Source organism: Rattus norvegicus, chromosome 11 (assembly GCF_036323735.1).
Source record: "Rattus norvegicus strain BN/NHsdMcwi chromosome 11, GRCr8, whole genome shotgun sequence".
Classification (NCBI taxonomy): Eukaryota; Metazoa; Chordata; class Mammalia; order Rodentia; family Muridae; genus Rattus; species Rattus norvegicus.
Window position 1 is genome coordinate 78846388 of NC_086029.1, and position 26493 is coordinate 78872880.

The 26493-nt window shown below is 48.3% G+C and overlaps 1 protein-coding gene and 1 long non-coding RNA gene across 8 annotated transcripts in view; one reads left to right on the top strand and one right to left on the bottom strand.

Moving 5' to 3' along the window:
- The window catches only part of Pdia5 (protein disulfide isomerase family A, member 5), a 114935-nt gene that overhangs the window by 68952 nt on the left and 19490 nt on the right, over positions 1-26493 (top strand). For 2 of the 7 annotated variants that reach the window (XM_039088495.2, XM_063270643.1), the window contains exons 12-17: positions 4446-4516; positions 4970-5130; positions 7338-7468; positions 11197-11267; positions 16857-16991; positions 17714-17939. In XM_039088495.2, the coding sequence (XP_038944423.1) occupies positions 4446-4516; positions 4970-5130; positions 7338-7468; positions 11197-11267; positions 16857-16991; positions 17714-17794 (650 nt within the window). In that variant the 3' untranslated portion in view covers positions 17795-17939. Of the gene's footprint in view, positions 1-4445; positions 4517-4969; positions 6138-7337; positions 7469-11196; positions 11268-16856; positions 16992-17713; positions 17953-26493 lie in introns of those variants that run through there. The other 5 variants (NM_001014125.1, XM_063270642.1, XR_005491040.2 and 2 more) reach the window with 5 other exon arrangements.
- LOC120095660 (uncharacterized) lies at positions 6775-9960 on the bottom strand. Its single transcript, XR_005491352.1, has 3 exons — positions 9306-9960; positions 7522-7953; positions 6775-7425 (listed from the first exon to the last, which is right to left on the bottom strand). It is a non-coding gene; the product is annotated as an uncharacterized LOC120095660 (long non-coding RNA).

The following is a 26493-nucleotide window of genomic DNA, read 5'->3' on the forward strand; positions in this document are numbered from 1 at the left end:
CTGCCAAGAACACTTTCATGCATAAATATTTATCCACATGTCAGATTATTTCCTCAGGATTGAAACCTGCAAATAAAAATTTTAAAGCTTGCTATCAGCATTTCACAGTAACATAAAAGATGGGGGAGGGGGGAGGTCTGCAGGATGAAGGCTATGATAAATAGAACCGTCCATCGGGGTGTGGCTCGGTCCCAAGGGGTCAGGGAATCAGTGGCTCTCGATAGCACCCAAGTATCAGTGATTCTCCCAGCATTGGTAGGAAACCCACTGAACTGAGCTACGAGAGAGTTTTATAGAAACTGCTTTCAGAGTCCAGGGAAGCCGGTGGTAGTCTATAAGACACTTGTCAGTAGAGGTGAATTTAGTATAATCTAGGGGGGCTTAGGGGCTTGGGGATGACAGGAGGCCAGCACCCCCGGAACCCAAGGCAAATGGGATAGAGCTGTTTGTATGAGACCTCTGCGAACCACAGAGTTAGCAGCATGCTTACACGGACGATAAAAACTCAACAAGGAAGTTTGGCCGTAAACCTTAATGACCTGTCATATCACAGTAGGGACACTAATGCAGCAGGCCAGAGCCCTGCTCCCCACATCTAACACTCCTCTGACTACTTGCAGCTCACAGAGCTGGGGGACGCCCAGAAGGCAAGGCCCAGGAGGTCGGGACTTGGGGTAACACAGACACTGTATCACCACAGCCCTTCCCCGCCCCCCACCCCTAAATGGATGTTGTTTAGAAGGAAGGTGTTACTAAGCCAGACTTTCCCTTTGTCTGGGCCTTCCAGAGCCCCTTATCATAAACTGTCTGAACCCATTTGTCTGTCACCTTCTCTTGGTGAGTAGAAGGAAAGATGCTAGAATGGAAAGCCTTAGTGATTTCTAGTGAGCTGTCGTAGACCAGCATGCAGAGGCTGGAGATCTCTGCAGACATCATCAAGACTGGGAACGGGCAACAGAAGTGCCCTCTGGTAGTGAGGAGGGAATGTGTGTGTACAGTGAGCAGCTTGGCCACCCACTTTGCCAAGAAGGGGTGTTAGTCACTTTAGCAACGGCTTGTACCCTGACCATAAAACATTGATTACATCTACTTGAGCCTTTTGTGTTAGTTTTCTATCATTGTACCAAAATACCTGAGATAGTCAACCTCAAAATTGAGAAGGGGCAATTCAGAAATCTCCGTCCATGATTCATTGGCCCCATTACTTTTAGGCCAGAAATTCTCAACCCATGCTTGGGGGTCCCATATCAGATATCCTGCATATTAGCTATTTACATTATGATTCCTGACAGTAGCAAAATTACAGTTATGAAGCAGCAATGAAATAACTTTATTGTTGGAGTCAGCAGAACATGAGGAGCTGTATTAAAGGACACAGCATTAGGAAGACTGAGAACCACTGCTCTAGGCCGTAGTGAGTCAGAACATGGTGGTTGGAGTGTATGGTGGCAGCGGCTTCTTTCCTCATGCTTGGCTAGGAAACAGGAAGAGGAACAGGCCTCCGGCCATTGTCACTTTGAGGGCACATCCCAGAGATCTAACTTGGTCCACTATGCCCCACATCTTAAAGGCTTCGCCACTTTGTAAAAGTGCCGTGAAGTGGGGCGTAAGCCTTTAACACACAGGCCTTTGGGGGACCTTATCCTATCTATAGCACTGCCATACACAGGTAGAAACCTGAACAGTGCAGCCCTGAGGTCTCATTCAAGTAATACGGAGCCTCACACCAGATTTAACCAGATGGACAGCTCGCTCATAGAAGCCCCTGCCTGAATGAACTTAACCTTCCAGCTGAGGAGAAAGGATGCACATGAACAGATCGCACAGGGTCGATTGAATAAAGTTAGGGGAAACCTGGCTATTAGAAGAGAGAACAGTGGGGTGAAGCCTTTTTGGGTTGGTGGGTCATATATATATATATATATATATATATATATATATATATATATATATATATATATGAATGAATGAACTGGGTGGGGGGTAGGCATTGTTAGTATTTGAGGTGTTGTGGGAACACACTCAAGGGTCCTGAGGTAGAAGTAAGCTTGATGCGACAGGAGAGAGACTGTATCATAACAGATGAGAGGAAGTGACCTGACCTCAGGTGGGAGGCCAGGTGGGAGGCAGGTGGAACAGGGCTTATAGTTATGATAAGGAGCCTAGATTTTAATCTACCACCTGTAGCAGAAAGCCCTTGCTAAGTTTTAAAAGCAAGGGAATATGATAAGATTTATGTTGTGAAAAGAGACCCTGGCTGCTCATAAATATCAGGAGATAGCACAGGCAACCTAAAATTAAATGCCGTGGAAATAATCTGAATAAGAAGTATTTTATGACTGGAAGAAAAACAGCTCAGTCTGTGGAGCTGACGTGAGCTAGAAAGACTCAAAGTGGGAGCCAAACCAGCTGGGACCACAGGGTGGTTCACAACTCAGCCTCATCCATCAGGGTGGAGGGTTGTGATGAACCTGGAGGACTGATCCTTCCATGTCCTAGAGTTATAAAATGCTGATCTCTGTCCTGTGTCTTGCGGCTGCTGGGATAGCTTTTAACAGTTGTGTATAGAAAACAAACTCCTCCTTACTCTGCCCTGGGAGACAAGGCTGGACGTAGAGCAGAGAGTCGTGTGTGTGAGCAGAAGAATCTAGAGTTTTTAGCCGTCTTCATGCCTGGCACAGACGCTATGGGTCTCGGGCCGATCACAGCCCCTCTTGCCAGTGAGTCAGTTCTTGGTCTCTGAGCCTGCTGCCTCTGGGCCTCTGTTGATAGAAGCTGGCAGGTGGTATAGAGTACATTTTCCACCCCAGCAGGGCAGTGGCATCAAAGGACAGAAACGGGATAAAGGCATGAAGGTAGTACAAGGTCAAGCCCTCATCCTCAAGGATCCGGCCACACTGACTGAGACAGTTAGAAAGAAATGGTAATTTCCTGTCAGTAGGCCTTTCCATTTTCCATCCGCTGACCTCAGTTACAATCCCACCGCCCAGGCCCTGCCACCAGCACCCCACACATCACATTGAGGGCATGGAGTATTTTGGGGAACCTCTTGAGCCAGCTTGTTTCTGGAAGCACAAGTTTGCTGCCTACCCTCTTCTCTAGGCCTGGCTCGGTTATGACAGACCCAGCCCCAACAACAGGAATGCCTCTGAATGCCTCTGAACTTAACTCTCTTCTTGTACAAGGTGAACGCTATACTCTGCCTACTGAGAGGAAGTCAGCCTTGAGAATGGGGCAGTCGCAAGGCCCTGGGTTCGGTCCCCAGCTCCCAAAAAAAAAAAAAAAAAAAAAAAAAAAAAGAAGCATCTGGCTGGAGGTAGCCCCTAGAGGTCCCTTAGCACTGTAGAATGCCTCCATTTTGACCATGAACATCGTATCTCAGCTGGCTCGTGTCAGGTCCCCATGCAGCGAGGCTCCCTCTGAGGGCATCTTGCAGCTGTGGAGCCTCCTCACCACATAGTCTCTTCAGCTTCCAAAGCCAGAAACCACTCTTCAAGTGCAAATAGATGATCCCCTTATGTTACCCACACTAAGTGCAGATTTTTTTTTATTTTGTCTTTAACTTTTTTGAACGTAGATTTGTGTGTGTTCACGCATGTGTATATGCGTGCATGTAGCATACGTGTACTACAGAGATAGCTTATAGAATTCTCCCCCTCTACCATGTGGGGCCTAGAGATCCAACTGAAGCCATCGAGCTTGGTGGCAAGCGCCTTTACCTGCTGAGCCATCTCACTGGCCCCTGTTTGCTTTTGAATGTGTGAGATTCTGTTCTTTATGACACCTAGATACACTTGTGCACGTGTCAGGAAAGAGCAGGCTGTACCCCCAGGAAGTGACATTGGTTTGGACTGATCCGTGCCTGTGCCTCATACCTTCTCCCTTGGGTATTCAGAACTTAACTTTTTCCATATTTTTGCTCCCTCGGATGATTCTTTCCGCCCTGCAGCCCGGGAAAGATGATGAGTGACTGCAACACAGTACCAGGAAGTGTATGCCATGTCTGCATGCCACATCTGCAGCCAGGGCTTCCGGCTGCACTGCTGGGTGTTACAGCACACCTCTGACTGTGTCTGTCTGGTCGATCTCAGGCAGCGATCCACCCTGGTGCTGCAGTTTCCCACCTGTAGAGTAGTGGCCCTGTCAGTACCTATCATGTAGGACTCATGTAAGGGCCTACAGGCAGCACTTCTCCAGGGCCCAGCACTAAGGCCTGGATATGTGCTACTTCGCTGTTTATATACTTATTTGTTTATGTGCCTTGGTCTCTATGACCTCAGTCCATCCCCATAGACTAAGGAGAAGACTTCTTGAGCTGACTGTCATTGTCACCATCTCTCAGTACCCAGATTCTGGGAGTGAGCCCTGCCAGTCTCAGGGAGGCAGCACAGAGGTACCAGGGCCTCCGTGCCATGAGAAGACCTTTCTGTGTGCTCTCCCCACAGGGTGTGGACACTGTAAGAAAATGAAGCCGGAGTTTGAGAGCGCGGCCGAAGTCCTCCACGGAGATGCTGAGGTAAACTTCCTTTCTTACTGAGCTGGCTCCTAGAGTTACTGTGATTTTCTATAAGCCTCAAAAGTGGCTCTCCCTGTCCCTGGAGGTGTGCAGTAGCTCTATGTCCCCTAGTAATAAAGACATCATCATCATGGTCAGACATGGTCCCTCCCAGGGACTGAATAGGTCTGAAAGCCTATAAGACCATGTATGTACCAGTAGCTAACTGGGGGACCCCTGCCTATCCCTCTTTTTACTCTGGGCCCATGATGACTCTTGGGAGCAGGGCCTCTTCTGCCAAGCATGGTTGGTGAGGCAGGTTCACTATGAAGTGAGGCATGTGTCAGGGTCTGATTGATCCCTGGGATATGTCCCGGCAGGCCCCGGGGAGGGTTGGGCCAGTACTTGGGCTCCTCTCTCCAGCAGCACCACTTCTGAGGCTGTAATGCATGGTTGGCCTTTCCCCCACCCCAGAGCTCTGGTGTCCTTGCAGCTGTCGATGCCACCATCAACGAGGCCCTGGCAGAAAGGTTTCACATCTCAGCGTTTCCTACTCTGAAGTATTTTAAGAATGGCGAGCAGCAAGCGGTGCCTGCGCTCAGAACAAAGAAGAAGTTTATTGAGTGGATGCAGAAGTAAGTTCTTGTTTCGTTTCTTGGCTTTGATAAGTGACCTGACTTGTAGCCCCCAGCCCCCGGATTTGGCCTTAAAGGAGGAGAAGTGAACCTTCGGGGCCCCTGTCCTTGAACCGGGACCCAAGAAGCCAAGAGATGTAACCTGTGAAGGTCTGAAGGCAACAGTCACCGTTCTGGGTGTTTCATCAGCTTCAGTGAGTGTGGCCCAGGTTTATCGGTGGCTGGCTCCTCAGGCCTGGGCGTGTGTCTAGTATACATCAGGTATAGCAAGTGCTAGACATACAGATTTTCAGACTGTTATTCCTCAAGTCTGGACTTAAAGGATGTGAATGGGCCTCCCAGTACGGTGGTTAGAGAAACCCTGGTATGTGGAATAGAACACAGATAGTATGAAGCCCAGGAGGTGCCTCTTGCAAGAGAAGAGAATGTAGCAAGGCCCCACCCTCAGCTGCTCCCCTCTTTCTCTGCTCCCCAGGAGAAGAACCTGAGCAGCCTTGCCTCCATGCTGGAGGGGGTGGTCTGGTGCTGAAAGGTTCAGTGTTGAGTTTCCCAGGCTCTCTGGTTTCTCAAGCAGGTGGCTGTCCTGGTGTCCTAAAGTCCTGCTGCCCCTGTCTTGCTTTAGGAAGTCAGTAGACTCTGGGTCCACACGTGGTAGGTAGGCTCTCTGCCCTTGTTGTATCCCAGACCCTGTTTTACCAAGCCTCTTTTCATCCACAAATTCTACTACAGACAGAGTTTTATCTCTGTACACTGAGAAGATAGTTCACTTCAGAAAGGTTGGGGTCACCACCCAGGGACAAGCAGTAGATCGCTGAAGTGTTTAAACGAGAGCCGTCTGGTGTCAGGACAGTCAGTGATTCTGGGATACAGGGTGGCAGGGTCTCATCCAGAAGTGGGCCAAGTAGACAGTACCAGGTAAGGCACACGGTGTTTACCGCTGAGTGTACAGAGGGCCAAGCCCCGTGTGGCTGATATGTGCCTGACAGTGTAAGCCAGCAAAACAGCACTCAGGGACTGGGGAAGCTACATGGTACTGCCAACCATGTAGCCAGAGGACATAGTGCTCTACGAAAAGGAAAGGGTTGGACAGGTCCTACCAGGTCCTAAGTTAGCAGTACAGGGCTGCGGCAGAAGTGGAGGGATGGGGAGGCCGTGGCAGCTTTGTTACAGCATTCCTTGCCGAGAGACACAGGGGTGCAAAGAGGGGAAGCAAGGAGTTCAGAACTCCTTTCTGAAAGAACTGGGAGCTGGGTGTGGTGACATTTGCCAGCGATCCAACCACTCATAGGGTAAATCCTGAAGATTATAAGTTCTAGGCCAGCCTAGGCTACAGGACAAGACTTTGTCTCAAAAATAGATAAGACAGTGCTAAAGGCAGTATTGTAACAAACTCTTGAGATCATCAACTCACAAAGAGGAGCTGTGTTTGGTCCCAGTTTGTGAAGTGCCATTGTTTGGTTACCTGGAAGTGATCTAAAACAAACCTCCCACCACACCCTACCTTGTTTCCACCACCTCCTGACAGTGCCAGTCTAGAGACACATAGGCTTTGGGAGAACATCCAGATCTGAGCTCCAGCAGCTTCATCCTTGGGTGGGGCAGAATGGGATGGGGACCAGTGAACAAGCAGAAACCAGAAAAGAGTTAACACGCATCCAGCGCCTGCTGTTTATTGGCCCACACAGCTTCTCCAGGATGGGCCGAGCAGAGCATCACATATACACATCCTGAGAACTTAGTTACCGTCCTGGGTACCACTGTCTCACGTAACAAAAGCAAAGGGAGACTCAGGGGGGTCAGTCACTTTCCCTAAAGTCACACAGCTTGCAAAGAACCTGCCCCGGAGCCCTGCCCCACACACTTCTTGGCTGGTGCTCTCTCCCTCTCTCTCAGAACAAAAGCTTCAAAGAAGAGAGTGGAAGGCCATTCAGGGCTGAATTCAGAGATCTGCAGCCTGGGAGCCTGGTGGAGGGTCTGTGCCTTGGCAAGTGGGGTGCCTGTGTTCAAAGGGGGCCAGGTCTCCCACCTCTTCATGGATTGGTGCAGATGTGTTTGGTTTAAGCCAAGGTTTTAAAATGAAATTCCAAAAGTAGTGCAGAGTTTGTTCATTTGTGTTCCTCGGTGGCTGGGGGGGTGGGGGGTGGGGCTTGCACCTGTCTGTCACCAGTTCCTCATGATCGATCCCCCTTCCCCACCCACCTCTGCAGCCCTGAGGCTCCCCCGCCTCCAGAGCCCACGTGGGAAGAGCAGCAGACGAGCGTGTTACATCTGGTGGGGGATAACTTCCGGGAGACCCTGAAGAAGAAGAAACACACCTTGGTCATGTTCTATGCCCCTTGTAAGTAGCTTGTGTTTCATGATGAGGAGCGAGGTGAGAGGGCTTGGCCCTACCTCAGATACCATCAAAGGCTGAAGAGGGCAGGGCCGGAAAAATAATTGCTTCCTCCATCCGGTTCTCGCTGGCCTTGGGGATGTCCTTCACTTATTAGACCTACAGGCTGTTCGTGGTAGGAACTAGTCTCCTAGTTCTCCCAAGGTCTCTGGGTTTTTCCATGCTGCCTGTTCGTCCCCTGCTTGCTCCGAGACAGGCACGAACGCAATTTCTTCTACTCCTCCTGTTCTTCCTCCCGGCACCGAGTTTACCTGCAAGACCTTAGAACCCCTTCCCCTGGCCTTTCCTGGAGGCTTTGAGTCTGACACCGTGGCGTGGGAAAGACCACTCACCTGCAAGCTGCGTGATTCTCATTTTATCAGAGTCCAAGCTGAGGAAGTGACATGTCTGCTGACAGTGGGGTCTGTGACCTCTGGTTTTTTTGTGCATTCCTGTTTTGAAGGTGTTAATTGACACTTAGAAGGAAGGCATCTTAGAATTTCCCACGCTTCCCTTGCCCTTCCCTCTCTCCCCCAGGTTACAGCTCAGCTTAATGGAGTGAGGATAATAAAAGTCTCTGTCTACAGAGAAGCCAGGCACTCCGTCTAGTCATAAACCCACTCAGTTGTAGCCGGCCCTCCTGTTTGCTCCGCTCCTGCCCTCACTGTTCAGTGTCAGTAGCCTGCAGCATCTCTTACTGTCGCTATCACTGTCTGAGAGGCCCTAGTCGATCATGGCCTAAGAGCCCCATCCCTCAGGCACACCTTGACAGCCCCCCTTTCTTTCAGCCTTGGCCTCTTCTCAGAGCAGGGCTTGCTTTCAAAACCCCTTACAGAGTTCCTCTGAGACCCGGCCTGCCCTTAGAATATGTCCTGAAGCCTGAATAAAGTTTGTAAAATTAACGATTTCCTTCAGAGCAAAAGAGGGCGGAAGGCAGAGACCTAGGAATTTTGTGGCTCACTCCAGGCCTTGTGACAGGTTAATGGTCAGCCCCTTCTGCAGCCTGGGCAGCTCTCTACCACAAGCACTAATAAAGAGTGATCTCTCTGAGCGACCAGTAGGCTACAGTTCAGTGATCAGCCACCAAGTAAAAGTCACAGAGAATACACCAGAGCCATATCCCCGCTGGGCCTCGAGCTCCCAGTCTCCTCTGACAGAACTCTTTCACAGCCGGGTCATGGTCACAGCAGTGCTGTGGGATGGTTTGGCTACTGGGGAAGAGCCCAGTCCTCACACTTCTGTCTTCAGATCGTACCCCAGTTCTCCTGGGAGCTACATCTTTGAAGATAGGGGACAATTTAAGCACATACATGTCTGTCTTTCTGTGTTTTCTGATGGTAAGGCACTTACTTGTGAGCCATACACACACACACACACACACACACACACACACACACACACACACACACACACATGCATGTAAAAACTCCAAATAATACAGAAATGTCAAGTACCACCAGGGCTGGAGAGATGGCTCAATGGTTAAGGAGCGCTGACTGCTCTCCCAGAGGTTCTGAGTTCAAATCCCAGCAACCACATGATGGCTCACAACCATCTGTGATGGGATCCGATGCCTTCTCCTCCTGGTGTGTCTGAAGATGGTTACAGTGTACTCAGATAAACAAAATAAATAAATATTTTTTTAAAAAATGTCAAGTATCAGGAAGAACTGGTTAAAAAACTGGCCTAGTACATCTGGCCTCCCTCCATTTTTGTTCTCCCTCAGGCCTGCTTCCTAAGCACGTTTTCCCCCACTTCTCTTTAATACCCACACCTCTCTGCATGATCTTCTAGACCAGCTCACCTTGTTCTCCAGGGTTGAGCCCTTCCGTCTCATCCGCAAGCTCTGCCTCTTCCTCCCACATCGGGAAGCCTGATGTGCTTCTTAGACGATCACCTCCAATTTTAGAAAGCCGTGGCACGCTCTGGCCTACCCGATACCTCCTAGACACATGCCATGCACTTTCCGACACAGCCGCCCCACCAGCTGTTCTTCCGCCCGGCATACTCTCTCTTTAGGTAACAGGAAAATGAGATGCAAGGAGCCATTCATCCGATGCCCCGATATTTTAAATTGACGGTGTAGAAATTAGCTCTGGGCTGACAGTTGCCTTTATGCTTCCAATAAGTGGAGGTTAAAAAGGGCACATTAATAGTGAAACTGGATTGGGAGGCCCAAGGTAGATGATTTTCAGCCCACTCTGGATGTGCGCTATGAGTAGGCCCGTGCCCTTCACAGGGCCTGTAGCTGCCCACGGCGTGACTCCACCAATGGATCGTGCTCTTTAAATGTTTTGAAATTATGTAACATCCCTCCTCTGTACTATGACATCTTCCTGAGTTTCAGCTTTGTGTCTCTGTTAGGTCAAATTAATGGTGTTACTTATAATTGTCGTTTTAGGGAACCGAAAAACCGTCTGTCCATTATCTGCCCCGTGGGTGCTTTTTCTTCTGAAATAACCCATAACCATCCCAGGCCTCTGGTGTTCTTGCATCAGATGTTGGGAAATCCCCGAGTCCTTCCCCCATCATCCCCACTCTGTTCTGGGGCCAGCTGGCTGTTCCCCAAGTCTGGCCATATGGGTGGTCCCACCCATCTCAGGAACCAACTCAAATGCTAAATTCAGATTAAATTTGTAGCTCAGCCTTAATTTAGTCTCACAGAGCTCTTTGAAATGCCAGTCATTATCATCTCATTCCAAAAGGGAGAAAGTGGAAGAGCAAAGCCATTTCTGTTCCCTGCAGCATCCCTGGGGTGGAGTGTGGGGGATGGGGGGGATATACAAGCCCTTGTCAGGAAGCTATGGCTGAATCAGGTCTCTCAGCAGGCGTGTGACCCCTCCTACCTGTTTTCATCAGAACTGATTACCACATTCAGGGTCAGAGCTGTCCCCCATGGCACATCTCTTCCCTCATATCTAGTGAAGATGCTGGGTTTGGTTTCTGCTGTGCTCTCCCTGAGGGAAAGACCAGTGTGGCCTATGACTTCCCCAGCGTCTGTGACAGAAGGAGAAAATGGCCCACAAGTAGGTTTCTGTAGTACTTTTCAGTGGGAGGGGCTCAGAGTGGTGCCCAGACCAAGAAGCAAGATTGAGTGGAATGCCACAGCCATCCACTCTAAGGGCCTTGTCCCTGGGCGGGGCCTGAGGGGCTGAAGACTGAAACTCCTGTTCCTCTGGACTCACTTGGTCACCTTCCGGATGAAGACTGTAGAAGGGAAGGGGTTGAAGTCACAGAAGGAGAGGAAGTCGTCCATACATCGAGAGCCTTGGGAGCATGCAGGGAGCTGCTACCTCAGGCCCCATCTTCTGAGTATCACTTCCTTAGCCACAAAGTGGAGAGGTGACCCACGGTCGTCCCTAGAGCAGTGTGATAGACCTGGGGAGTCCTGAGCACGTGTGGTCCTTTCCCAAGTCCCTCTGCACTGTGGAACCAGCTACTCTGGTCTCCAGGGCAGTGTCTGCAGAACACCTCACGAGCCTCCCTTTACACTAAAAGGCAGATGAGAGGTTCCACGGCAGTGTCCTCAGAACCATAGCAGCGACTCCTGCGAGCTGTGGGAGAGGTGTGAGTGGCATGGCTAACACGCAGACCCTGGCAGGATGTGGGCTCCTGGAGAGGACTCGCCAGAGTTCCAGAAAGTGGTGTGAGCTGTTACCTTCAGGTGTGTGTAACTCTGTCCCTCCTCCCCCCAGGGTGCCCACACTGTAAGAAGGTCATCCCTCACTTCACCGCCACAGCCGACGCCTTCAAAGATGACCGGAAGGTAAGGCCGCCCCCAGTGGGCTAGATTCCCTGACCCTGAGTGCGGTTCTGCCCAGCCCTGTGAGCAGGGTCGTTCTCGGGAAGCAGGACATTCTATCTCTTCGCCGAGGAGACAAGACTGGATTTCTGCAGCAAAATCAACCGGAGGTATACGCTAGAGCGTTACACCATTTCCGAGGAGGAGGGGTGCGAGAGGAGCGGGTGTTCATTTTTCTTTAGTGCTCAAACATTTTTACAGTAGGATCGTAGTCATGCGTTACTTATATAATTAAAAATACAAATAAGAACCCCACAGAAGTCAAATGGAGGAGGCTGCGGTGGAGGAGAACCAGACCATGCCAGAGGAGCCTCGTGCTGCCTAAGCTAGAGGCTCCGGCAACGGCCAGCTGACGAAGCATAAAATTAACAAGCTGGGGCTGCAGATCGGATTAGGGAGTGGGTGCCAGGCCTGTTTCTGCAGCAGGGGAGTAGAGCCACCACTCGTGGGTGGGTGGGTAGCCCCTAAAGCAGGGCTGGACCCCAGAACTCAGACACACCCTCTCAATCGTCAGTCCCCCAAGTTCCCTTCTCCTAAGACGGTTTTTGTCATCTGTTTATTGGAGGGCAGGGCTGGAGGCTGAATTTCTGCTAAGTAAGCAATCCACCACTGAGCTGTGTCGCCAGTCCTTGAATTCCCTTTTCATCCTACCCTACGGAGACTGGTAGAGACGATGGCAGAGATTGTCCCCAGCCCTTGGACTCAGTCATAGGAAGCTGTCATATACCAGGCTTCACTGGGTTTATACAGGGACGTATACACACACTGGACCCCGAGTCACGTGTGCTGCTATTGCTGTTCCCTATTTTCCCCTGTGAGACCTTTCCACTGGTCCAGGCACAAGCTAAGCAGACTCCCCACAACAAATAGACTGACCTGGAAAACTCAAGAGTTCCACCAAAATAGAGAGGTTGAGGCTGCACATGTGCGCAGAGATAGCCCAGTGTCCTGGGCATGGCGAGGATTTGTCAGGCAAATGGAGGTAGTCCCTCGAGTACCTCAAGGATGACAGAGGCAGATGCCAGGATACCTCACTGCACTTTGAGGAGCGCCAGAGATAGGCTCCCTACAAGCCCTGGCTAAGCCCTCGAGATCCTCCTTGCTCTTGGGGATGGGAAATAAGGACCATAAAGTTTTTTTTGTTTTTTGTTTTTGTTTTTTGTTTGTTTGTTTGTTTTTTGTTTTTTTTTTTTTGTTTTTTTTTTTTTTTGGCCTGGCACTTACCTGGTGGTTGCTTCTGCCCTGAGAGCTCCAATGATGTCCACCGTAGCCTGACTGCCCTCCTGACTGGAGCAGTGGTCAGTCCATCTCATTACACATTACCCTGAGCTGGAACACAAAAGGCTCCAGGAAGATAGGAGACTGAGTAAAGTTGGTGGACTCCCTGTCCTAAGGCTGCTCTAGTGCCCATGGCTCTAGGAGGTCCTTGATGGGATTCTGAGGCTTCACTTAACCCAGAGTTTGGACTGGCTATTCCGGCGTGTGTGTGTGTGTGTGTGTGTGTGTGTGTGTGTGTGTGTGTGTGTGTCTGTGTCTGTGTGTCTGTGTGTGCGTATGTGTATGTATGTGTGTGTGTGTGCATGCGTGTGTGTGTCTGTATGCGTGTGTGTGTCTGTGTGTATGTCTGTGTGTGGTGTGTGTGTGTGTGTTTGTGTACGTGTCTGTGTGCGGGCACACACACGCACACGCGTCATCTAAAGGACTAAGATGACCAGAGAAATCTTGGAGCATGGCCCATATTTCCATGACGTCTGCTCTTCTATTGGGCCACCTCTGGGGCCTTGTGAAGCAGAGCTTGCCAAGTGCACAGTAGGGATCCTAGGCCAGCCTCCCTCTTCCTTCCCCATTCACTGTGGTGTTCAGGGCCCCATCTCCTTCGTGTCCTCCTAAGCACAGGTCCACCCTTCCTTCATCGTCTGATAACTGCTAGCTCTAGTCTGGGTTTATGCCTTCACCCTATTCCCTCTGCTCCTTCCTCCAACCTTCTCAATGTGTCTGTCTGTCTGTCTGTCTGGGAAGCTGACCCACCAGAGGTTGCTAGAATACTCAGCAGCAGTAGTAACGGCTCTCAGGGCCAGCGTGTGGCCCTGAAACTAAGGTGAGCAGTGCCCATTCTGTGCCCAAAGCAGGGTACCATACTTTAACCAGCATGGTTAAATGGGCCAGATGGGAGACTCCGGGGAATGCTTGCAGACATTGGAGACTTGTAAGGGTTGGCTCTTATGTCGGCCATACACTGGTGTCTGGGGCCATTGGCTCACCCCATTTGCTTTTACTTTGGAGGGACTATGGCCTGAAGAGGAGCTGTCCTTTGCCCAAGGATAACCCGTGGGTCATGGGTAGCCAGAACGAGGTCTCTGACACCCCGTTCATTCGCGCACACTTGGCAGCCACCTCTCAGCTGGAATTGTATTTTGTTTCCTACCCAACAGCCAGTCTCGGTTCCTCCCCAATCAATATGCAGTTGGGTTTTCACTTCCATTTTCATAGCCAAAGTCAATATTAGCTCCTGCAGAGATTTATTTTACTGAATCAATAAAGCTGTGTGAGGCAGCTCGTGTTCTAGCCAGGGAGCCCAAATCCCCTCCCAGGAGCTTAGCTGGGGACTTTTATCAGTTGACATGCTAGTGGAGAAGGGCCGCAGGCTGGGAGTGTTGGAATAGATGGTGGTGTCCAGCGGCCTGGAGGATGGGGCGCCCGTGGTGGCAGATGCGTGGATCAGAGCAGAGGCTAGGGATTGCTGAACTGGCGAGGAGGGGCTCACCTTTCAGTATGGCCAGCCTGGGCAAGGAGGAGTCAGGTAAGTGGCAAGGTCATTCCATAGAGAGGCCACAAGGCTGCAGGTGCCCCCCCTCTGACTGACCCACATCACCGCTATAATCGGCACAGGGGCTAGAGACCATTTGGCACTCCTGTCTGTCTGAGGCGTCCTTTGTCCTTGAACTCCCAAATGCCTTGATGCTTTAGTCCAGAGTAAATGTTAACTAAACAGGCAGAATTGACTGAGAACTAAATAGCAAAGTGGTAACAAAGACAGTGGGGACTTTTGTCCCACAGCGAGCAGGGAGTTAAGTGATTCTTGCAGTAGCTTGATGGAGGAGGGGTTTCTCTGTCCCTCGTTTTCCGGGTGCGGAATCTACAGTCCACGAGGGGTTAAATGAGACCCCTCCTAAATGAGTCCCTTTGCTGGAAAGGAGCCAGGTCAGAACCTGAACCATAAGCACTGACAGTTCCTATTTCCCAAAAAGCAGGCCCTGTGCTGGCTGGAGGAGATCGCAGGAGGTACCACAGGAAGCTGAGAGAGTAAATGAAGGAGAAGAAGCCAAAGGAGGGATGACATAGGCAGGTGGCAACTGGGAGGCCTCCCAGGACATGAGCCACAGGGTTGTCCCACTCGGAAGTCCCTGGAAACCAGGGAATTTGTCCTTGGCCCTTTATTAGCCTTAGTTCTGCAACTTGAGGGCTTGGTGAAGCTCTCAGGTCAAGTCTTGATGTCAGAGCAAGTCCTTGGCTGAGGACCCTTAAGGACACAGACAGAGTCCAGGAATCCATGCTATTTATGGGACACAAGGCTAGAGCTGCATTGTAGAGTACTGTGGTACTGTACGGATGTTGCGTGCCGGTGACCAGTGACAGCCACGAGTAGGGCTTGATGGGGCAGCTGTTCAGGCACGTGAGGTGGGCAGCTCAGAGGACAGATTCTTCTGGAAGAATACCGGCCGTGCTGTGCTCCTGTAGAGCTAGAGCACGGATTCCCCCTTTGCAGCCAGAAGCTGCGTTCCATGTACGTGGCTGACAGCTAGCGTGAGGGATTCTCGAGTATACATTTTTAATTTAATAGATTTATAAAACCACACACTATACTTCCAACAGCTCCAGGGCACGTATACAAATTGAATTCATAATTTAAAGTGGATGCAGGGGGAGTAGCGGCCTGCAGCAATGTTCATCAAATCCTGAGGAGAGCAGTGGTCCCCAGCCCAGGCCAGATCCTGTGCTGGTGGCCATGGCGTCAGAAGTGCTTGTCCCAAAGGGGAGGAAAAAACAGCTTGGGCGACCACTGGAGCATCTGCCTCGTGTTTCTAACTCTTTGAGAACACAGTTTAGAAGATGAGCTGGGGTTCTCAGGAATCCACAGCCGCTAGTCCAAGTGAACTGAGCTCACTGTGAGCGCTGGTGAAGGGCAGGGTTAACCTCCAGGGAAGGAGACAGATGCCCGTCTCCTCAGCCAGTCACTGCCTGTGGGACCGCAGGGCAAGTACCATCCAATCTTCTGATGTTTATAGAGAAACTCGAAGCCAAGTTTTTATATTAAATCTTCTGGCTCCTTCCACATTGGCAGCTAATTCAAATTTATTTTCTTTTTAGGTTCTATGTGGGCCAAATAGAACGGGCCTTCGAGCCAGCTATGGATTATGCTCAGGGAGTTTGCAAACCTCGCTCCAAGTCTTGTTGTATAAAACAATCAGGAAGGGATGCAAAGAAGCCCGAAGTGAGGGAGCACTGCTTTGGTGCTCTTGTGGCAGGACGGGGAGAGTACGCCCCCTTGCCCATGCTAGCTGTTAGTCTTGCAGCTCATAAGAAGGTGGCTGCTTGCCTAGGTGCATAGTAGATGACCAGTAGCCATGACTGCTGTGACTCCTTTCCCTGGAAAGCAACGTCCGCCTTATGTGACTAGGCAGCGGGCAGAATTCTGAGTCTCATTATTCAGCTCTAGTTGTCTCAGAGACGTTAGCAGAGCAGTCGCCAGGCTCTAGAATGAGCTCATTCGTTACGTAGCAGGTGCTCGGTGGCCGGGCTTAGTCAAGGCTGCAGAGAGTAAGGACTTGCCTCCCATCCCAGCCTGCTTCCCTGAGATGTTGCTCTGTGTATCTCCTCTGGCTGACTCTGTCCCTCCCTCCCCAGTGTGTGGCCTGCAGCAAAATAAAAGCACCCCAACTTCTACCTCATACCCTCTCACTTTGAAAGCAAAGCAAACAAGGAAGAGCTGCTCTGCAGAGGCAGCTCGTTAGGTGGACCAAAAGAGGCTGAAGTCCATGTGAAGAACTTCCGTACCAAAACCTGCTCACCTTAACGAGACTGGACTATGTAACGGTTTTGGGAATGTATCCCCCGCCTTCTCCATCCCTAGGGATCTGGCTTACTGGTGAATGGTGCAGAGTGCCTTTGGTGTACTGGCACCCTGGGCGACCCCAGGATAGCTCAGATCTCACAAATGGTCTTTATCCACTGCCCTCCACTGGTGCTAGCCTCCTAGCAGGGTCAGTGCATAGGTATGGGGTTAGTGGGAGCACAGCAGCTGACACTTCCTAACCACTGGTCATGTGCTGACAGGCCTCATTTGAATCCTCTTAGTCTATGTCACTTCATGATGACTGGATTGATCACTATCCGAGGAAGCTAGACAGCAAGCGGTTAGTTATTTTCCACGTTCCGGCAAGATTTGCCCTTAGGAAGCTAGCCCTCTTCGCTTTTCTCCTCAGTCCAGCACTGCCCCTAGCAGATGTGGTGACTGGCGGCCTCTCTGCTGACCCTCCCCACCTCACCCCCTAGATTGCCTGTGCTGCTGTCGACTGTGTCAAGGACAAGAACCAAGACCTGTGTCAGCAGGAGTCCGTGAAGGCCTACCCCACCTTCCACTATTACCACTATGGGAAGCTTGTAGAAAAGTATGAGAGTGACCGCACGGTGAGTGAGTGGGGTGGGCCGAGAAGCAGCCATTGCCAAGGGTGGACTGGAGCATCAGCAGTCAGTTAGGACACTCCAGGCTGACGGGACATAGGACACATCTGCACCCTGCTGGGCACTAGGATGAGGGGCATGTCAACAACAGTGACTCCCTGTGGTTCTGTCTTGTTGAAACTATTTAATCCCAACCTGGGGCTTCTACCCTACCTAGATCATTTAGTTCCCAGATAAAAACCACACACAGCCTTTATGTTTACAATAAGCCTCAAACAGCACAAGAGCTATCACTTTCCCACCGATAACCCCAAGTTATTACTTACTATGTTTCATCTGGGCTGCTCTTAACTCCAATTGGCCAGCCCTCAGGGCCACATTTTCTTTACTCCTAACCCATGGTGGCTTCTCCTTCCTCCTCCTGCACCTTCTTGTAGTCTTCCTCCAACCCCCTCCCCCCCAAGCCTGGAAAACCTAAATCCCACCTGTGTCTCTTCTGCCCAGCCATTGGCTGTTGGCATCTTTATTTACCAATCAGAAATAACTTGGGGCCAAGATGTATGTATGTACTCTCTCTGCCTGTGGGACCACCATGTCTTGGGGGTCCGCATTTAGCATTACAATAATTCTGCAGTAATTCAGCCCAGAAGTTGGGGTACTGAAGGATGTTCATCGCTCAGGGTTAATTTAAGTCCCTTATTTTCTCTCTCTTCCTTCATATCCTGCAGGAATTGGGATTTACCAGTTTCATCCGAACCCTCCGGGAGGGAGACCTCAAGAGACTAGAAAAAAGGAGGGAGGACCTGTAATCCCGCTCCTACAAGAGAGCCCTTCCTTTACACTGTGAATGATACCTATTTTGTTCTTTCTGAATTTCCATGTGTGCTAAAGACAAAGTTTTTTATAGCCACCTATGGCCTTTTGTACAATTTTGAAATAAAATTAAACGATTTATTCAGTGGTAGAACCATATTTTCATGAGCCCTTGGGATCACGTGAGATACAGACTCAAGTTCCCTACCCTCCACATCATCTCTGAGATGTGGGGTCCATTTGAGTACCACTGTATCCCAAAAGGTCCTGAGAACTGGGGGTAGAGGGGCGCTCCAGAATGAGGACAAATACAGGACTTTTGCTACTTTGTTTTTTCTTCTGCTGCTAGTGCTTCTGGTGTCCTGCATAGAGAGCTGTCAGATTTGGGGTCTTCCCCATCTAAGAGTTCTATCGTTTTAATCCCTAGAGAGTTTTGTTCATTTTTGGTTCATTTTTACGTGTGCTAAAAGCGTCCTGCTACATTACTTTGCTTGTGGATATGGAGTTTTCTCAGGACCATTTGTTGAAAGTGTTGTACACTTCAGATGGCATTGACTCCGAAGCTGAAAAACCGCTTGGTCATCTATGTGGGCTTTCTTTCTGTTCCATTTTCCTATACACTATCTTTATGCTAGTACCGCCCTGTCTCGCTATGGTTTTGTAAATTCTGAAGTCAGTAAGTGTGAGGCCTCCAACTTTATTCTTCCTAAGATGGTTTTGGAAGGGGACTAGGCACTTGTCCTGTGCCAAAAGTCTCTCTCTGCTACCTCTCCTCCCCACTAAACTATGGCAGCCACGAGCCTGTTTTCCATTCCATAAAATGTTCTATCTCTTAAGGAACATTATATAAATGAAATCGTATGGTATGTAGCAGTCAAGTTTTCCCTTTATCGTTGTGCATAGTGTCCTTAAGATCCACCAAAGTCGTTGCATAAACAGTTTGGTAGGTATAACTTTAATTTTTTCACCTTATTTTTAATAATGGTTCTTAAACACTTTAACCTCCATTGTAGCCCACCACCCACAACAGGTAGTGGGCAAGGATACAGGGGAGGAGTGGACCTCTTTAGAAAGGTTCTTTGGAGCAACTCTCATTGTATTGTCTGGAAATGGGCAGTTCAGGTCACAGGTCAGCAGGCAGCTGCAGCTCAGTCCACTCGAAAACACTTCATGGAGACACCAGCAGTTCAGTTCAGTCAGGTTAGCAACAGCAGTGACTCCACTTAGCAGAGACAGCCAGGCCTCAGCCTCGGCTCGAGTCAGCAGGAGGGACCAACAGGGACACCAGGAGAAGTTCTCTGCTGTGCCTCTCTCAGGGAGGTAAAGATCAGTGAAGACCCACAAGGGTTGCACAGCCAGCTGTACCAGCAAGCCGAGCTCTGTCTCCGTCACTCCATGGAGTCCTGTTTATACCCTCCAAACATCACGTGTCCTCCACATGCCTCGCCTCAGCACGGCTCTTGCCTCAGCGCTCTCATCCAATCAGCCTGAGTCTGAGGAAGCAGCAAGAAACTGCAGCCCAGCACCACAAGTTTTCCAGTGCGTTTCTTTCTGTGGTGTCCCGACAAGTGGAGCTCAACTACACAATGCAAGGTACATGTTGGTAACAAAGACTCCTTCGTCATCACGTGTCCTTTTGCGTGCTTGCTTTAGAACCTCCCCTCTCCTGTGTCTGCTTCACTGAAACATTCCTTCTTGTGTTTGCCCCAGGAAAACACAATCTAACCAACTTTCCAAAGAACCCTCGAGTTTCCATGCCATTTCGGTCTTTGTTTTATTGCCAAGGAACATTCCATTGCTACGGAATGCCACAGTTAGTTAAGCCATCTTCCTATTGAAAAATTGTTGTGGGAACTCTTTTCCCAGAGAGATGTAAACGAAGGTCTGCCCCCTCCTTAAAGGATACCAATTACAAACCAGAATGCTCTTCTACCAAAGTCCAACCTTGAGAGTCAGTGACTTTGTTGGGCTACTCATGGAAGTTATGTGAAGAGTCACCAGGAGCTCAGTGATTCCAAATCAGCCACATCACCTGGAAAGTCTCCAACCTGGAAGATGACTTCCCCATAGCTGCATAGATGGAGTCCCCTCCTGAATTCCTATTAACTTTGTCTACACTATATACTCAAGCACCTCTCTGAACCATAAGGCCATGAAATTGGGTAGAATTACATGTAGCTGGCAGAGAGGTATGGGAGGAATAGCCAGGATCTCAGGCAACCCTCCCCACCCCCTCCTCTGAGATAAGAGCAGCAGTCAACAGACCCCATCTTGAGTGTTCCCAGATTAGCCATTGGAGGTCTGCATGCTGTGATCAAGAGCCACAAGAACAGTAGCCCGGTGCTCGACTACAATGCCTGAATCAAGCTTCTCAGTCTCAACATGCAGGCATTGCTGTCATTCCCAGCACAAGGGTAAGCACTGTAAGTTAATGTATATTGAGAGAGAAAGCCGAGCATTCAAATAACTTATATAGCATATTGTTATGAGGGCTTTATTAATAGTTATTATCTATCCCCTATTATACCTAATTTGTAAATTAGGCTCACCTGACCGTGATGGCTATTCTTGGTTGTCAACCTGACTACATCTGGAATTAACTAAACCCAAAAGTGCTGGGCACACCTGTGAGGGATTTTTTTCTCCTTAATTAATTCATTTGAAATGGAAAGACCCATTTCTAACCCATATCTTTGAGGTGGGAGGATAAACCTTTAATCCAGATCTTTTGAGCTGGGAAGATCTATCTTTAATCTGGACTGCACCTTCTGTGGCAACCTGTATAAGAGACATGGAGGAAGGGAGCACTTGCTCTTAGCCTCCTTGCTCTAGTCCTCACTAGCAAGTCTATTCCTTCCCTAAACTTAGAGCTTACTTCTCTAGGCTTCTGGCATACAGGAAAACCAGCTGAGACATCTAGCTCTGTGGACTGAAGAACCACTACATTCTTAGACTCACAGGCAGCCATTGTTAGATTAGCTGGACCACAGCCTGTAAGTCTAATATATTCCCTTTATATATACATACATATAGATTCATTCTATAAGTTTTGTTTTTCCAGAGAAATATCTATATCTATATCTATTTATATATATATATATATGTATGTATATACACACACGCACACACAGAAAACATAAATATATAAGGTTCTATATCAGATATTATATATATATATATATATATACACACATATATATATATATGGTTCTGTATCTGGTAGTCACTGGAGATCTTACAACATATACCCCATGCATAACTTACTGTATGTTACTCCTCCTCTTGATTAAACACAGGTCCCTGGACATGAAAACCCACATGGGACCCTGGCCCCAACACAGACAGAGGACTATGAATCATTCATTAGATATTAGATATTGCATCTTGGTTAATCCCATACAAGTAAGTCTCCCCGTCAACAAAATCCATCAAAATCTTCTGGCACTATTTAGAGATCAATCCTTGACAGTTCATTTTCATGGACTCTATTTCTTAACTGATTTTTCAAAGTAATACATGAACTGTGAGAAACTGTGACAAGTACAGAAAAACAAACTAAAATTTTAAACCACAAATAGTTCCAGTGGTCAATAGCTATTGTAGGTCACATGACTCTTTGCTGTTGATGGTTTTCTATTTATTATGTTTAGTGACCTCCTTGGATGTCAGCAGTCTCTATGTAAATGTTTACTTGCAACATGTCACTGGCCCTATCCTACAGTTGGGGTTTTTTTTGTTGTTGTTGTTGTTGTTGTTGTTGTTGGTGGTGGTGGTGGTGGTGGTGGTGGTGGTGGTGGTGGTGGTGGGGTGTGTGTGTGTGTGTGTGTGTGTGTGTGTGTGTGTGTGTGTGTGTGTGGTGTGTGTGTGTGATGTGTGTGTGTGTTTGTGTTTGTGTGTGTGTGTGTGTGTGGTGTGTTTGTAGTCATGTATAATACTGGGAAAGACGTTTCTGGTTGTGTTACTTTACACATTTTCAGAAGCAACTTTCTGGATTTAACCTTATTGGCAAGAATATAATCACCTTGTGAGTATTTCTTTAGAAATTTACATATTTATATCCTCAGTAAGTGAAGTTTCCTGGTTTTCTAAATACATTAACTCTGAAAATTGCAATTTTTAAAAATCTTAGCAGGTTTTGTTTGGTATATAATTATAAGGCACAATTAAAATTTGTATGTTATGTGTGGGAGCGTTTTCCTTCATGTATGTCTCTCTGTGTACCACTTGCTTGCCTGATGGAGACAGAAGCCAGAAGGCATTAGATCTCCCAGAACTGGAATTAATAGACGGTTGTGAATCTGCTGGGAATCGAACCTGGGTCCTCTGAATAAGCAGCTAATCAGTGCCCTAACCGCTGAACCTCTTGCACGTAACATTTTGTTCTTCATCTCTATTTTAGCTCACCAAAATGTTCCACACTCTATGTGCATTTTCTTGCATTTTCCTTTTCTTTTGATGGAGGTCACTTTCCATCACAAAGTCAAAAGACACATTTTGGAGGGCTTCCTCACCCTGGTGGCTGTACCTTATACATCTGTCACTGGACACAAGTCTGGCTGCTCACCTGACGCTCCAATAAACTCAAGTCATGAGCTATTGAGACGGAAGGCAAGCTCATTAAAACCAGGTTCCTTGCAATGTGGACTTTAATTATATGGGTTACGGGATGGTAGATGGATGGTCCCAGACGTGTTGGTGCCTTCTCACAGCCAGTGATGGTTAAGTGCAAACTGACCGGTGCCTTCTCTTAGTCGAAGGCTAAAAGAGGCTCACATGGCCCAGGCTGCATGGTCACTACACTCTTTCCAGTTCTGCACATCTTATATCCAGAACAACAGTCATTATTTCCTTGAGTTATCCTTATTGATGACTCCTGTGCCGGCAGGCAGTTCTGAACGTGTCTCACTTCACTCTGACTGTCCCAGGGAAGAGGAACCTTCTGATCTCTGTGACCACAGATGTCCACGCCCTCCTATCTCAAGCTCTAAGTCCTTGACATTAAAGGAATGGAAGGAAAGAATGCCAAGGGCATCACACAGTCAGCAGCTAGAGACTCCGGGAGCTGGCTTCCCTAAGCTTTCTGCTACCTCATTCACTGGAGACAGGGGCTAACCAGCTTTAAACCTCTTCTCCCAGGCATGTGGCTCTCAGTCCTCCGTATCTCACCAGGCATATGGCAGGCTATGTATGGGCTACATGCAAAGACGATGTCATTTTATGTAAGAGACTTAGATATCTGAGAAATTTGATATCTGAGGACACTCCCTGGACCCAATCCCTCAAGGGTTTTGAGCATTAAGTGTTTATATGTGGGAGCAAGGCTAGAAAAATACTTAGAAACAAATATCAAGATGGACACATTTTCTCCAAATTTAGAGCATAATTATCGAAAACAAAGGAAATGCTTTGTTTCGGTGAAGCAATTGTGCTGTTTATGATCTATTGCCAGTTCGAATTCTCCCCAAGGCTGTTTCTAAGGTGCATTTAGTAGGATGTTATATAAAGCCATTCAGGTTATCAGCACAAGACAGGATCCGGGCAGCAATAAAGAGCTCAACCATAAGACTCAAAAGTAGCAAACAGGTGATGCCAACTCCATCACTCCATTGGTCCAGACCAGCATGTGAGCCTCCTGGGTAGTGTTTCTAGTGCTACCACATCCTTGGGTGTTCAGCCTAGCATCCAGGCTGTGAGTCTGCCAAGCAAACACCTCCTCTAACAGAACGGTAAGGACTCAGCAGGACCCAGACTTCAGCTCCTGTCATCTCCCCTACAGCCTTCCCCTCATCTACTTACTGCAGAAATTGGTCTGGTTTCAAAATTCTTTAAGTTGGAAATTAGCTAATGTGTGGACACTCACAGCGGCTTATCTGAATGCAAGCAGACGTTTCATTTTCAAAAGTCTCTGACTTGTTGGAAAATAAAAGAGGTGTCAGAAGAAGGGAAATCACTGGTGATGATAGCTCACAGAGTGACTCTCAGTAAACCAAGCTTGCGGGTGGGAGGGGCAGGGGAGGTTCTGGGCACATTCTGAAGACACCAGATCTGGAAGATAACATTTTATTATGCACAAGTTCAGCCCATCCCCCACTTCCCTTCCTGCTTTTACAGGTACCTAGAGCCTCCCGATCCTAAACCTGCCTAGAGCTCTGTAGTATGTAGGCAAAATTAAATTTCTGGTTGGTCGAGCCAGTGACTGACTAACCAAGGACCACTGCTCAACTCCCTTCTAATTGGGAAGTTTCATTTCTTAGTCCCACTTACAGCCTGCCAGTAGAGAGTGGTTCCTGAGGCCTGAAGTGATACAATGTAGGGATCCTTTAGAGCAAAGTAACACACACCTGGCACGGTAGTGTGCCCTTTTAATCCCAGTACTCAGGAGGCCAAGGCAAGAAGACCGCCTTATGTTCAAGGCCACCCTGGTCTATGTAGCAAGTACCCAGGCAGGTAGGGCTACAAAAGAAGAGCATCTACACAAAGAGGAAGAAAAGAAAGGGCCGGAAGACAATGAAGAGGAGGAGAGGGAAGAGGGGAAGTAACAGGAAACTAGGAATAACAGCAAGTATAAACTATAAACTTAGAATTAAAAAAACCTTGTATGTTAAACACAAAGTTGAACATACCACAAATAGCGCAAGTTCCAGAGGAAAAAAAAAATAATGCAGCGTATTTATTTAGAATTATTTTTCAGTGGAGGTCTCTCTCTGCCTGACTAACCTACACAAAAGAGCCAGCACTGTCTGTGTCTGTCTCCATTCCCCGCTCCGCATTCTGTTAACCAAAGGGCATGGTACCAATAACTACCTGTCCTATCGGTTTGCTTTTTCTCTTTCTCCCCAAAACAGTAAGATCTAGAAGGCAAAGGCCTTTTCTGTCCAGCTTGTTATCTTGCCTCCCATCCCCACACCAAACTCAGGGTGGTAAGTATATCGCTCCATCAGTATGGGTAGAGAATTACTCCAACAGCCATTCCCACCCACAGTGAATGTCAGAGTCTTCCAATGCTCAAACCTCTCACGTGAAGGGGCATAGTGTTTACATTTAACCTATATGTATGGCTTACTCAGGGTTCTCTAAAGTCACAGAAGCTATGGGTATTCTCTATGGGAATTTGTTGGTGACTTAAAGTCTGTAGTCCAACTCCCCAGCAATGGTCAGCAGCAGCTGTGAATGGAAGTCCAAGGATCTAGCAGTTGCTCAGTCCCACAAGGCAAGCAGGTGAAGCAGAGAGAATCTTCCTTCTTCCAATGTCCTTTTGTAAGTCTCCAGCAGAAGGTGTGGCCCCGATTAAAGATGTGTACCACCTTTCCTGGATCTGGGACTAGCTTTGTGCCAGACTGACCTTGAACTCAGAGATCTCCTTGCCTTAGGCTCCTGGGATTCATAGCCACTTTGCCTCAAGATCTCCATGCCAAGATCCAGGTCAGAAACTTGTATCTCCCGGCCTCAAGATCAGGATCACAGGTCAGCCTTCCAATTCTGGATTGTTGTTCATTCCAGAAAGAATCAAGTTGACAACCAGGAATAGCCTACAATGCGCTTTAAGTTGCCTCCAGATTGCTTACGACATGTAGTACTGTATAAATGCTATACTTACTGGTGAGGGAATTATGACCAAAAACATTGTTTACACATGTTCATGACAGATGCACATTTTTTTAAATATTCCTAATTTTCGATTGCTTGAGTCTATGAATGTGGTACCTAAAAACACAGAAGACTTACTGTGCCCAGGGAATGATATTTTACAACCATGGATGAGGAGTCTAGGAACTACTCCTTGTGGGGTTTTGTTTTTTTATCTTTAATAACTTGGGTACTTCTTATTTACATTTCAAATGTTATTCCCTTTCCCAGTTTCCAGGCCAACATCCCCCCTCCCCCTCCCCATCCCCTTCAATATGGGTATTCCCCTCCCCATCCTCCCCTATTACCGCCCTCCCCTCAAGAATCCCGTTCACTAGGGGGTCCAGCATTGGCAGGACCAAGGGCTTCCCCTTCCACTGGTGCCCTTACTAGGCTATTCATTGCTGTTGGAGCCCAGGGTCAGTCTTTGGGTAGTGGCTTAGTCCCTGGAAACTCTGGTTGGTTGGCATTGTTGTTCATTTGGGGTCTCAAGCCCCTTCAGCTCTTTCAGTCCTTTCTCTGATTCCTTCAACGGGGGTCCCGTTCTCAGTTCAGTGGTTTGTTGCTGGCATTCGCCTATGTATTTGCCATATTCTGGCTGTGTCTTTCAGGAGAGATCTACATCCGGTTCCTGTCAGCCTGCACTTCTTTGCTTCATCCATCTTATCTAGTTTGGCTGTATATGTATGGGCCACATGTGGGGCAGGCTCTGAATGAGCGTTTCTTCAGCCTCTGTTCTAAACTTTGCCTCCCTACTCCCTCCCAAGGGTATTCTTGTTCACCTTTTAAAGAAGGAGTGAAGCATCTGCATTTTGGTCATCCTTCTTGAGTTTCATGTGTTCTGGGCATTTAGGGTAATTCAAGCATTTGGGCTAATATCCACTTATCAATGAGTGCATACCATGTGTGTTTTTCTGTGATACCTCACTCAGGATGATATTTTCCAGTTCTATCCATTTGCCTATGAAATTCATAAAGTCATTATTTTGATAGCTGAGTAATATTCCATTGTGTAGATGTACCACATTTTCTGTATCCATTCCTCTGTTGAAGGGTATCTGGGTTCTTT